The sequence below is a fragment of the Bombina bombina genome, chromosome 9, assembly GCF_027579735.1.
Source record: "Bombina bombina isolate aBomBom1 chromosome 9, aBomBom1.pri, whole genome shotgun sequence".
NCBI classification, from domain to species: Eukaryota; Metazoa; Chordata; class Amphibia; order Anura; family Bombinatoridae; genus Bombina; species Bombina bombina.
This window is the reverse complement of record NC_069507.1, coordinates 153,115,234-153,129,709: the sequence shown is the minus strand read 5'-3', so window position 1 is coordinate 153,129,709 and position 14,476 is coordinate 153,115,234. Positions and strand designations below refer to the sequence as shown.

General features: G+C 39.7%; 1 protein-coding gene across 3 annotated transcripts in view; it reads left to right on the top strand.

Moving 5' to 3' along the window:
- Nucleotides 1-13,703, top strand: part of SLK (STE20 like kinase) — a 325,767-nt gene extending 312,064 nt beyond the window's left edge. For all 3 annotated transcript variants that reach the window (XM_053692434.1, XM_053692433.1, XM_053692432.1), the window contains one exon: nt 10,337-13,703. In XM_053692434.1, coding sequence (XP_053548409.1) covers nt 10,337-10,483 — 147 coding nt within the window. In that variant the 3' untranslated portion in view covers nt 10,484-13,703. The remainder of the gene's footprint in view (nt 1-10,336) is intronic.
- The last annotated feature ends 773 nt before the right edge of the window (nt 13,704-14,476 follow it).

The window sequence follows — 14,476 nt, the reverse complement described above, 5'->3', positions numbered from 1 at the left end:
ATGTTCCAGATCCATGGGCTGTGGACATAGTATCCCAGGGTTACAGAATATGATTCAAGTCTTGCCCTCCAAGGGGCAGATTTCTCCTGCCAAGACTATCCTCAAACCAGGTAAAGAAGCAGGCTATCACAATCTGGTAAATATGTGTGTGAGTGGAACACAACTGCAGAATAATAAAAATATGTATGTTACACAGGACTGTCTAAAACCTCTATTACTGGAAAGGTTTCCTTCAGTCAAGTGATTTAAGAAATTTATATATCAAGGATTGAAAACTTATTCAGCAGGAAGTGAATAAGAGGAATAGATTACTGTTAAGATCACTCTCAGATAATAACAGGAAAAGGACAACAAGTTAAAGATTCAGACAGGCAGTCATTGAGCTTCAGTGTAACAAACAAAGTGAAGTTGCGGTTTAAGGCTTTAAAGATTATGCTTACAGTTCTTATCTTTAATACAAGTCTGAGTTGCATACGTTATGAGATATGATGTTAGCTGTAATTTGTACCTTGGTAATCCAGGCAGCCACGAGAGCTAGCAGGGGTACCTTCGTAGGTGAGTCAGAGAGGTTAGAGCGAGACCGGAGCAGACCCGGAAGTGACGTCACGCTGTGTAGCGTAATCTGCTGTATCTCACTGACAGGCTGTATATGCACTGAGGGTATGAGCTGCGGCAAAAGGAAAGCAGCGAGAGGTATTAGAAAAACACAGTAGGTACTTTACCCCACAAAAGAGAGAGAGTGACTTTGAATGGAAATCCAATGTAGAACTTGCTAAATAGGATAAAGGCTCAGAACTCCGAAATATGAGGTAGAGTAGGAATGGCTGAGAAGGCAGGTAATCCTCTCTGTAGCGAAGATCATCAATACTGAGCAAGGTGTGACAGGTGAGCGGCACTCTTAAGGAAGGAGGAACAAATCAGAAAATAGTGGGTGTAGCTAGGAGAAAAAAGGGGTTGAAACAAGCAGAACCTGACAGAACCCCCTCCTCAAGGACGCTGTTCCACAGCGGTAGGACGAGGCCGGTCAGGATGGCGACGATGAAACAAGGACAGAAGTCTAGGCGAGTTGAGATTGGAGAGAGGCTCCCAGGAATCCTCATCACTCGAATAATTTTTCCACCTGACCAAGTACTGTAGAACACCCCTGGAGATCCTGGAGTCCAATATGGATTCAACTTCATACTCATCATCTGCAAGAGGAAGGTTTGTAGGAGGTAGAAGAACTTGTGCATCTCTTGCGGGAACATAAGGTTTTAATAAAGATACGTGGAACGTAGGATGAATCCTAAGAGAGCTGGGGAGGCATAGTTTGACAGCATTGGTATTGATAACCCTTTGGACAGGAAAGGGACCAATGAAGAGACTGGCCATTTTTTTGGAAGGAACTTGTAATCTTAAGTTCCTAGTAGAAAGCCAGACTAAATCTCCCGGGGAGTATTCAGGTGGCTTCCGTCTTCTGAGGTCATAATAATGTTTTTGGTTATCTTGGGCCAATCGAATGTTCTCCTGAATGACATTGAAATTCTCCTGCAGAGAATTGTGGAGCTGATCCAGCAGTGGTGAATCCGATGAAGCAAGGGTTGAGAAAGTCAAGGTGGGGTGATAGGCATAGTTTGCGAAGAAGGGTGTCATTTTTGTAGAAGCATTGGTTAAGTTATTGTAGGCAAATTCAGCCATAGAGAGATAATTCATCCAATCGTTCTGTTGATAGGAACAATAACATCTGAGAAAGTGTTCGAGCCACTGGTTTAACCTCTCTGACTGCCCATTAGTTTGGGGATGAAAAGCTGTAGTAAAACGATGTTCCATACTAATCAATTTACATAATTTGCTCCAAAATGTTGAGGTAAATTGTGTACCCCTATCAGTCGTCAAGATAGAAGGTATCCCATGCAACTTAATGATGTGGTCTATGAACAGGGTAGCGGTTTCGGAGGAAGTGGGAAGTTTATGGAAAGGGATGAAGTGAGCCATCTTAGTGAATAAATCAATGACCACGAGAATAGTTGTTTGATTTTTTGATGGTGGTAAATCTACAATAAAATCCATGGATACATGATGCCAAGGCTGTTTAGGGACTGGTAAAGGCATGAGCAAGCCAAATGGTGGTCTTCTTTCTGGTTTGCAAGTGACACAAGTCCTGCAACTGGCGATATGATCAGAAATGGTGGATTTCATGTGTGGCCACCAATAAGTACGTGAGACGAGATCCAAAGTACGTTGAAGACCTGGGTGTCCAGCTAAGGGAATGTCATGGCAGGTCTGTACAATTTGTTTTCTCAAGGAGGGTGGTATGAAGATTTTCTCACCATAGTAGTAAATGCCATGCATTTTGGTTAAAGTTGGTTCAGGTGGGGTTGAATGTTCCTTGCAGTAGTTGCGGAGATCAGTCAAGATCGGCGAAGTGAACCCAATGAAACATTGTGGAGAAACAATGTCCTTTCTGGCAGGGATGTGAGTTGGTCGTTCTGGCAACCGGGATAGAGCGTCGGCTTTGATGTTTTTATTAGCTGGTCTTTAAATGATAACGAAATTGAAGCGGTCAAAGTACAGGCTCCAACGAACCTGTCTGGCAGTTAATGTTTTATTAGATTGTAAATACTGGAGGTTCTTGTGGTCTGTGTAGATATTAATTGGCAGAGTAGTGCCTTTGAGGAGGTGTCTCCAGTGTTCAAGGGAGCGTCGAATGGCCAATAACTCCTTGTCACCAATGGCATAATTTTGTTCGGCAGGTGACATTAGTTTGGAGAAGTAGGAAATTGGATGGAGAGGATCAGTTAGAGATTTTTGTTGTGAGAGAACTGCTCCAATGGCGAAATCAGAAGAATCAACTTCCAGGGTGTATTGATATGAAGGATTGGGAAATTGGAGGATTGGTGCGGAGGTAAATCTGGATTTCAAATAACGGAAAGCTTGTACAGCATCTGAACCCCATGAGAAAGGTGTTGTAGAGCCTGTTAAAACTGTGAGTGGTTTTACAATTTTAGAAAAGCCCTTGATAAATTTTCTATAATAATTTGAAAAGCCAAGGAAACGTTGCAGGTCTTTTCTAGTCTTTGGTTCTGGCCAATCCAAAACAGCTTCAACCTTCTCTTTCTGCATTTGGATTCCAGAAGGGGAAATATTGTATCCCAGAAAGGATACCTGTGTTGTGTGGAATTTGCATTTCTCCAATTTGGCGTACAATTTATGCGCTCTGAGTCGTGCAAGGACTTGTCGGACATGCCTGATGTGTTCTTGCAATGTTCTGGAATAGATGAGTATATCATCCAGATATATAACAATGCATATATCTAGGAGGTCTCGGAATACATCATTAATGAAGTATTGAAAGGTGGCTGGGGCATTGCAGAGACCAAACGGCATTACGAGGTATTCGAACAAAGCGTATCTGGTCCTGAATGCCGTCAGCCATTCATGACCCTCTTTAATCCTGACGAGGTTGTACGCCCCTCTCAAGTCAAGTTTAGTAAAAACAGTAGCTTCAGAAAGCCTCTCGATCATCTCTGGGATTAGGGGCAAGGGATAACGATTCTTAACCGTGCATTTATTTAGTTCACGATAGTCTATGATGGGTCTGAGGCTGGAATCTTTGTTACGAACAAAGAAAAAACCAGCCCCTGCAGGAGAGGTTGATGGCCTAATGAAGCCTTTCTTTAAGTTGTCGTCAAGATACACTTTAAGATGTTCCAGTTCAGGATTGCTTAAGGGGTAAAGGTGTCCAATAGGTATGCGGGCACCAGGAAGGAGATCGATAGGGCACTCATATGCCCTATGAGGTGGCAGGTTCTCTGCCTCGGTCTTGCTAAATACATCCTTAAATTCCATATATTGAGAGGGTAAGCCCTCAGAATCAGTAATAGTGTGCAACAAAACAGGACTAGGGAAACATGTTTCTTTGCAATAAGTGGAACAAAACTTTATTTGAAAAGGGTGCCAAACAATAGTGGGGTTATGAAGTTGTAACCACTTCAACCCCAGAACCAAGCAAAAATGGGGAGAGGGAAGAACATCAAAAGAGAGCAATTCAAAATGTCCAGATATATTGAGCATTAGTGGAACAGTCTCATGAGTTATAGGGCCAGAGAACATGAGTGAACCGTCTATGACTCTGATTGGTATGGGAGTAGTTTTCTTTATTAGAGGTATGTTTTCCCTAATGCAATAGTCCCGGTCCATGTAATTCCCTGAAGCGCCAGAGTCGACAATGGCGTCACTGATCCTCAGTTGACTTTGCTCCAGCTGTAGGGAGACAGACAAAGTACAATAAGAAGATTGTTCAGGGGAAGGTAGAGATGTGTATAGATAAGTGGACTTACATTTTTTGTTCTTCAAGAGTAGGGAACACTCCTGAACTCCGTGACTTGGGCTAGCGCAGTACAAGCATAGATTCCTTATGCGTCTGCGTTGCTTCTCTTCTTGAGAGAGGGGGCCTCTGAGGAAGCCAATCTCCATGGGTTCCACAGAGGGTTTCGTAGCAGAAACACTGCTTGGGGCCGTAGAGCCAGAAGTGGGTTTAGGTTTTAGGTCTGTGGCATACTTTTCAGCCTTCCTTTCACGCAAACGGCGGTCTATCTGGATAGCTGTTTTCATGAAAGCTTCCAGGGTTGTTGGTAATTCAATTCTGGCGAATTCGTCTTTTAAAGACTCTGAAAGTCCCAACCGAAATTGATTTTGGAGGGCGACTGGGGTCCAGAGAGCATCCGTGGCGAACTGTTTGAAGTCTGTGATATAGTCTTCCACGGGTCTCTTTCCTTGTTTTAAACTCCTCAGACTCATCTCAGCAGTAAGCTGAATATCTGTGTCCTGAAACATTTCATCCATACTGGTAAAGAAATCTACAAGGGATCCGAGAATGGGATCCTGGTTCTCTATGAATTTATCAGCCCAGTTCCTTGGATCCCCCCTGAGAAAGGAGATTGTAGTGAGGACTTTCACTCTCTCAGTGGGGTAAGTCCTAGGTTTCATTGAAAACAATAAAAGGCAGGCATTTTTAAATTGCCTATAGGCTTTTCTATTACCACAGAAGAGGTCTGGAAGAGAGACTTGAGGTTCAATAACACTTTCAGTCTGGTTACCCCTTATAGAGATAGACTCTGTAATAACCTTTCTCAGAGCAGCATTCTCAATTTGTAAATCATGCAGGCCTTGTGCCAGTTGATCAACCTTTTGATTTAGGTTATACACTATCTGATGTAGGTCTGCTGGTTCCATATTAAGGCTCAGTATTATATCACAATCTGGTAAATATGTGTGTGAGTGGAACACAACTTCAGAATAATAAAAATATGTATGTTACACAGGACTGTCTAAAACCTCTATTACTGGAAAGGTTTCCTTCAGTCAAGTGATTTAAGAAATTTATATATCAAGGATTGAAAACTTATTCAGCAGGAAGTGAATAAGAGGAATAGATTACTGTTAAGATCACTCTCAGATAATAACAGGAAAAGGACAACAAGTTAAAGATTCAGACAGGCAGTCATTGAGCTTCAGTGTAACAAACAAAGTGAAGTTGCGGTTTAAGGCTTTAAAGATTATGCTTACAGTTCTTATCTTTAATACAAGTCTGAGTTGCATACGTTATGAGATATGATGTTAGCTGTAATTTGTACCTTGGTAATCCAGGCAGCCACGAGAGCTAGCAGGGGTACCTTCGTAGGTGAGTCAGAGAGGTTAGGGCGAGACCGGAGCAGACCCGGAAGTGACGTCACGCTGTGTAGCGTAATCTGCTGTATCTCACTGACAGGCTGTATATGCACTGAGGGTATGAGCTGCGGCAAAAGGAAAGCAGCGAGAGGTATTAGAAAAACACAGTAGGTACTTTACCCCACAAAAGAGAGAGAGTGACTTTGAATGGAAATCCAATGTAGAACTTGCTAAATAGGATAAAGGCTCAGAACTCCGAAATATGAGGTAGAGTAGGAATGGCTGAGAAGGCAGGTAATCCTCTCTGTAGCGAAGATCATCAATACTGAGCAAGGTGTGACAGGTGAGCGGCACTCTTAAGGAAGGAGGAACAAATCAGAAAATAGTGGGTGTAGCTAGGAGAAAAAAGGGGTTGAAACAAGCAGAACCTGACACAGGCCTTCTTAAATTGCGTAAAGGACCTATCCTCCCTGGGAGTTATTGTACCAGTCCCTCTAAGGGAACAAGGTCTAGGATTCTATTCAAATCTATTTGTGGTCCCCAAAAAGGAGGGGACTTTTTGTCCAATCTTACATCTCAAGTGCCTCAACAAATTCCTCAAGGTTCCGTCCTTCAAGATGGAAACTATTCGTTCCATTCTTCCTTTGGTACAGGAAGGTCAATTCATGACGACCATAGACTTGAAGGACACATACCTTCGTATTCCTATTCACAGGGAACATCACCAGTTTCTGAGATTTGTATTTCTGGACAAACGTTTCCAGTTGCGTTTCCGTTTGGTCTGGCCACGGCTCCCAGAATATTCACAAAGGTTCTAGGGGCGCTATTGGCAGTGATCAGATCCCAGGGAATTGCTGTGGCGCCTTATCTAGACGACATCTTGGTTCAGGCGCCATCTTTTCAACTAACCCAATCTCATACAGAGTTGCTGTTGTCTTTTCTACCTTCTCACGGGTGGAAGGTGAATTTGGAAAATCTCTAATTCCATCTACAAAAGTGTGTTACCTAGGGAAAATAATAGATTCCATTTCCATGAAGATTTTCCTGACTGAGGTCAGAAAATCCAAACTTCTTGCTTTCTGACTTTCTCTCCAGTCTGCTTTTCGTCCATCATTGGCTCAATGCATGGAGGTGATTGGTCTAATGGTGGCATCCATGGACATCGTCCCTTTTTCTCAGTTCCATCTGCGACTGCTACAGCTTTGCATGCTCCGTCAATGGAACAGAGACCATTCAGATTTGTTGCAAAGGATAAATCTGGACCCCCTAACAAGAGACTCTCTCTCATGTTGGATGTCTCAGGAGCATCTGTCTCGGGGCACTTGCTTCTTGAGGCCTTTCTGGGAGATTCTGACTACGGATGCCAGCCTGTCAGGCTGGGGAGCTGTTTGGGGTTCTCTGAAGGCTCAGGGCCTATGGTCTTGGGAAGAGTCCTCTCTTCCCATAAAAATCTTGGAGTTGAGAGCTATCTTCAATGCCCTAGCAGCGTTGTCTCAACTGTCTTTTAATCCGGTTTATCAGATTCCAATCGGACAACATCACCTCAGGGGCTTACATCAACCACCAGGGAGGGACTCGGAGTCCTTAGCCATGAAGGAGGTGACTCGAATTCTGCAGTGGGCGGAAGCTCACAATTGTCTTCTATCTGCCATCCACATTCCAGGTGTAGACAACTGGGAGGCGGACTTTCTGAGCAGACAGACCTTTTATGCCGGGGAGTGGGCTCTCCATCCGGAGGTGTTTTCTCAGATAACCCTCAGGTGGGGAGTTCCAGAGTTGGATCTGATGGCATCTCGCCAAAACGCCAGGGTTCCAAAGTATGGTTCAAGGTCAAGAGACCCTAAGGCCGTTCTGATAGATGCTGTAGCGGTTTCTTGGAGGTTCTCCCTGGCATATCTGTTTCCTCTGTTTGCTCTCCTTCCACGAGTCATTGCTCTTATCAAACAGGAGAGAGCATTGGTGATCCTAATAGCTCCTGCATGGCCTCGCAGGATCTGGTTTGTGGATCTGGTACGGATGTCATCTCTACCTCCTTGGAGGTTAGCTCTGAGGAAGGACTTTCTAATTCAGGGTCCTTTCCTCCATCCAAACCTAGATTCTCTGAAGCTGACTGCTTGGAGATTGAACTCCTAGTTCTGTCTATACGTGGTTTTACTGAAGCGGTCATTGAAACTATGCTCCAGGCTCGCAAACCTGTTACTCGCAAGAATTACCATAAGGTATGGTGTAAATGTCTTTATTGGTGTGAATCTAAAGGGTTCTCCTGGAGCCTGTTAAAATCTATCCTTTTGCACAAACGTCTGGCAGACTTAAAAGATGTTCAAGCCTTTGTTCAGGCCCTGGTTAGAATCAGGCCTGTGTTTAAACCTGTTGCTCCCCCGTGGAGCCTTAATCTAGTTCTTAAAGTTTTGCAGCAGGCTCCGTTTGAGCCGATGCATGTTGTTGATATAAAACTGTTATCTTCAAAGGTTTTGTTTCTTCTTGCTATTTCTTCTGCTCGCAGAGTGCCCGAGCTTTCAGCTCTGTAGTGTGATTCACTGTACCTTATTTTTCATGCTGATAAGGTGGTCCTTCGTACAAAATTGGGTTTTCTCCCTAAGGTGGTGTCGGATCGAAACATTAATCAGGAAATTGTTGTTCCTTCTTTTTGTCCTAATACTTCTTCTCATAAGAAACGTCTTTTGCATAACTTGGATGTTGTGCAAGCTCTAAAATTTTACTTACAAGCTGCTAAAGATCTTCTGCCCTGTTTGTTGTTTTCTCTGGAAAACGTAAGGGTCAGAAGGCCACTTCTACTACTCTGTCTCTTTGGTTAAAGGGACACTCAATCAAAATTAAACTTTCATTATTCAGATAGAGCATGCTATTTTAAACAACTTTCCAATTTACTTCCATTAACTAAACGTGCACAGTCTTTTTATATTTAAACTTTTTGAGTCACCAGCTCCTACTGAGCATGTGCAAGAATAAGTTTGTATGCATTTGTGAATGGCTGATGGCTGTCACATGGTACGTGTATGCATTTGTGATTGGCTGATGGCTGTCACATGGTACAGGGGGAGTGGAAAAAGACATAACTTTTAAAATTGTCAGAAAAAAAATCTACTACTCATTTGAAGTTCAGACTAAGTGCTATTGCATTGTCTTGTTATCTTGCATTTGCTGATTATGCAAATCTACTGTGTTGACTGGTCCTTTAAGAAGTTTGATTCGTTTGGCTTATGAGACTGCTGGACAGCAGCCTCCTGAGAGAATTACGGTGCATTCCACTAGGGCTGTCAAAAATTAAGCTTCTGTGGAACAGATTTGCAAGGCGGCTACATGGTCCTCTCTGCACTTTTGCCTCAGCTGAAGCTTCTTTTGGGAGAAAGGTTCTTCAAGCGGTGGTGCCTTCTGTTTAGGTCCTCCTGTCTTTTTCTCCTTCGCTGTTCATTCTGTGTCCTCTAGCTTGGGTATTGGTTCCCACTAGTAATTGGAATGACGTTGTGGACTCTCCATGGAGAGTCCACTACCCCGCCCTCTTTTTATTTATAATTCGACAGTTTTTTTGAGTAAACCTCAGGCACTTTTTCACCCTTGTGTTTCTTCTTTTTCCATTTTCCTTCGGCTGAATGACTGGGAATTATGGGTAAGGGAAGTTACACTTAACAACTTTGCTGGGGTGCTCTTTGCCTCCTCCTGCTGGCCAGGAGTTGAATATCCCACTAGTAATTGGAATGACGTTGTGGACTCTCCATGTCCGGAAAGAAATTTATCAGGTGAGCATAAATTTTGTTTTTTTATTGAATTTTAAATTCTTTAAAGGGCCATTATATTTGGGGAAAAATAAAATACATGCTTTAATTCATTAGATAATTTCATTTTAAGACTAGAAACCCTGCACCTCTATATGTTTAACACCTATAAAGGGGTTAAATGCATAGTAGAAGTACTTGCATAGGACTTCTGGTCCCGAGAGGAAACTGCCCCTGATCAAGTACCAAGCTGTGTAACTAGCTCTGCTGACTGGATCAGTGTCCGTTTCCACTCTCTATTAGCAGTGCTTGGTGGGTCCCGAGCTATAGTTTGAGTATTTGTTAAACCCCTTTTCAGTGTTTACTTGAGTTTGCAGGATTCTATGCAGTAATTGGTTAGTTCAGATAACATGATCATTTACATTGGTTACTAATTGGCCACAAGTAAGGAAGATATTTAACTTAAAAATCTATTCAGCTCAAAAGAGTAAGTGCTCTGTAAGCAGTTAGAATTCTGCTACGGTCATCTGCATGATGAGAAAAAAGCAGCCAATAAGTATCATCAGTGCTGAGATCACACTTTTTGCTTCACTGTGACCACGTGGGATTTGAGCTAGTGAGATTTTATAGTGAACTTCCTTAAACTAAGGAAGGAAATAAAGTGACTGTGACTGCACACACCAGATTTACTTCCTCGTGTATGTCCCAGGACAAGGAATCTGATTGGGTGCTTGAAGTCCCTTTATGTGGTTACTAAGGAAATTTTGAGTTCACATGTCTTCCTTTTTTTACATAATGATTTATGTGACATCTTCTAGTCAGCATTTTTGGAGATATACTGCTCTTTCAAGTGATTTAGCATATAGTAACATCCTTTTAACAGTAGTGTTTGATTTATTTGGAATTACTGAAAATACCATTTTTAATTATATTTTACTTTTTATTTTCCTTAGGCACTTGAAGAGGAATTTGCTCGTAAACTTCAGGAACAAGAAATGTTTTTTAAAATGAGTGGTGATTCCGAATGCCTTAACCCATCAACACAAAGCCGGATTTCTAAATTCTATCCTATTCCAAGCATGCATTCAACAGGGTCATAACTTAAACTTCATTTTTTTTTTTTTTAGCTTTTTCAAGATTGTTTTTATATTTTATTTTAAAGGTATGCCACTTTTCAAACATTAGAAAAGCTTGGGTAGTTTTATATTCTTAGTCAATTTTCAGACTTTTTGTAATGGTTTAAATGGATACAGTTTTGTTATTTATACTGTTAGACCATAATCTCCTAAAACAATATAAACAAAATTTATGAAAACCACTATTTTTGTTTGTCATCTGAGGGTTTTGGATGCATTTATGGTATGAATACTTAATCAATTACATTTTAGTTGGCATACAGCGATTATAAATTCTGAAGACACCTCAGCTAGCTTTTTGTTTGTTTATTTTTATTTGTGTTAATATATGTTTATATCATTGTACTTCTGACCAATCAATGTGCAAATTTTCTTTGCTGAAGTACACACCCACATTTATTTCCTTATATAGAAAGTGTTGCCAAAACCATTATAATGCGGATGTGAACTGATATAAATTAGCCCATACCAATGTAATTAAAGTGCTTAATAGTTATGTGGAGAACTGTTTTAATATTTGAAGGGACATGAACCCCAATTTTTTTCTTTCATGATTTAGAAAGAGCATACAATTTTAAACAGCTTTCTAATTTGCTTCATTCTCTTGATGAATCGGCACAGCAGCAGCAGCTGATTGGTGGCTGTACATAGATGCCCCTTATGTGATTGGCTCACTCATGTGCAGTGCTATTTCTTCAACAAAGGATATCTGAAGAATGAAGCTAATGTAATAATAGAAGTAAACTGGAATGTTGTTTAAAATTATATTCTGAATCATGGAATAAAATTTTGGGGTTTCATGTCGCTTTAAACGCATTATGTAAGCACTTAAAATCATGCAATATAGATGCATTCATTATTTGTGATGAATAGATAAGTTGCATATATAAGGAATATAGGGATTGGGTTAAAAATATTTTGTAAAAAAATTACAATAATTTTTTAATGGTTTGAGTAAAATATTGAGGTTTTAAATTGAATTTGTTTTGCTATAGCAATTTACTAACTTGTTCATAGTCCAGCAGACTGATTATAAAACAACTTCCAAAGGGAGTATTTGATTGGATTTAAATTGCTTCTATGAAAGCAACTTTATTATTGGAAATTATGTTAAAAATGTTATTAGCAGTATAAAAATTTTGATTTCTTTGTTACACAAATTGGTCGAAGTAAGTAGGCATCTGCAGTTGTTCATTTGTTTATGAAATAAATGCTGAATATAACTATGGGCAGCGGCATTCAGCTCTGTTCTGTGCCGGATTTATTTGTGTAAAAGTGCAACTCACAAAGATCTTTCACGGAAATAAATCCGGTGCCAAAAATAACAATATCGCATTCGTTTCACAAACAAACGAACAAGTGTACCTGCCTAGTAGTAAATGACCTAACAATAAATATGTAGATTAGGTACAAAACTGTGGAACCCTCAAGGGTTTCTATAATTTGCCTACACATCCCTGCTACAATCAACTTGGAAGCAGTATTTAAATTAATTTTTATGTGTTAAATAATTTAAAATTATACACTCCATTTAAACTGCTTTTATATGGAACTAAATGGTGCTGAACTTAAATCATTTAGTGCCTGAAATTGGGACGATGGGGTGGGAGGGGGGGGTATTGCTGTGTAGCCTGCTGCTAGCACCAACATAAATAACAAAAAAATAAATAAATAAATAATAAAACGGTTTGCACTAAATTGTGTTGAAATCTGCAAGCACACTAGAATAGGACCATATTCTAAGCATGATTTAAAATAAAACTACAAGAGTGCATTTTACGTTTAAACTTTTTAAAATGCCGGGAACTGGTGTAGAACTGCTAGATGGTTTCAACTTCTTTCCTAAAATAGTTTAAAGTGAAGAGTTTTTTTTTTTGTTTGTTTGTTTGTTTGTTTTTTGGCAAGTTGATTTTTCTTTTAAGTTACTAGGATTACAGTATCCGCAATGCTGTGCATGTTTTATTTACTGATATCTTTATTTGAAAAATATAGTATGTTATGGATTGTATTTTATCTGAATTGATAGCTTTTTATTGTAGAAATGTTATCTAGTTAAAGTGAAGTTCATGTCCTTATTTAAGGGCTAAATTATATTAAAACAGTATTATCAGATATGTTCTGTTCCAGTGTCTAAAGGTATTTAACAATGTCTATCATTGTTTTGACAAATATATTGCTCTGTATGTCTGCAGTCATATAATTAAACCAATAGCATCTCCGTTTTCATGAATACCGATTTTATGTAAATTTGTGGATCTATTTCACCTAGTAACAAAAACTCCTAAGAACCATAAAATATTACTTTTCACTTCAGTGGCATCCACAAAACTGAAATACTGATTCAAAGTGTAAATAAAGGCCTTTTTGATATATTTTATTTTTAATACTAGATAAAAAAAAATAATCAACACCTTTATACTACTGTTGGGAGCTTTTGGTCATACGTTACTGCAGGGAAAATTATCTCAGAAGTTTGTCTAGGTTTGAAGCCATACAACACAATTTTTGTGTTTTTACTTTGGTTTCTGTAAATATACCATGAGAACATGATGGAAAATAAGCATTCCATCTTTTACTATCTGAGGTGGTTTGCACTGCACTACACAGTCATTGTAGACCACATAAGGGTTACATTTTTGGGTAGAGTTCCAGCTTTTTTTTTTTTTTTTTTTTTAGGTCTATCAGAAAATCAAGTGAAATGACTGTTTAAAAGTTTAGATACTTTAAGGGGGAAGTTTAGAGATGTAATTTATCCTTATCTCATTTATTTTATAAATCTGGCCTTTATGGCTTTTTCCATTGAGGTGTGTGAGGGAGTCATTTTTTAATTTTTTTATTATTATTTTAAATAAACATATCATTACGGTTGAGAGGGAAAAATGGCTAATTACACCCTTTTTTAAATATTTTTTTTGTCTTGTTAAACTCCCATTCCTAAAAAAAAAATGAAGGTGACAGTACTTGCTACCAAATATTGTATAGATCTATGGAAATAGACTGAATGTATTTTGTTAAACCACTAATTGAAACGATTAGTGTCTGAATTACTGTGTTTGTGGCCAGTAATCGATCCTGAAAACAATAGAACATGTTCAAGGTTTGTCACCAGATTTGTAAAAGAATGCTTCATGACATCCTGTAAAGGTCTTTATTCTCTTGTAAATAAATAATACTGTAAATACCACTGAAGGAATTATTTTGTTTTCTAAAGTAGTTTATTTTAATGTAGTGACACTGCTATTTATGCTTCTTTTTTTTCCCGCTCTTTCTTTGAAGAAATTGCATGTATAGAAAATAGTTAATATTGGAACCGACTGTCAGGGTACCAGGAACCAGACAGAGACATGAAATGCTAAATTAATCACACCTTTATTAAAAAAATAACAAAAAATTATAACGAGCCCAAAAGCCAAATAAAAAGGCAGGAGTAAAAGCCAGAGCGGGTAGTCAGACAAGCCAGGTCAGGAACCAAAGCAAGTAGTTAGACAAACCGGGGTCAGGAACACGAAGATCAGCAAAGTCAGGAGCAAGCCAGGGATCAAGAACCAGAAGGGACGTCAAACAAGCCAGGTAATACATGGAGTCAGGAACACAGGAACTCACACAGGAGTCAGAGACAACACAAGGGCAAAGGAAGACTGAACTGAGGCACTTAAATAGTAAGTGATGACATCATCATTCTGGGACTGCAAACTATCTCTCACTGATGATGTTCTCCAGTTTGGCCATAAGAGGGAGCCTGGGTGTAGTGAGCAGCATTATACACACTGCTTCAGGCAAGGAGAAAACACAGGTGAGAGAAATGGCAGCCATAACAAAAAGCTGCAAACAGGCGAAGTCAGGTGATACCCTGACACCCACAAAACCTGTTATCAATAAAAGGAATGAAACCTTTTTAATCTGTGCCACAATCCTGACAACCTCTGAAAAAATACATGCCCTCCATAATTCATATGC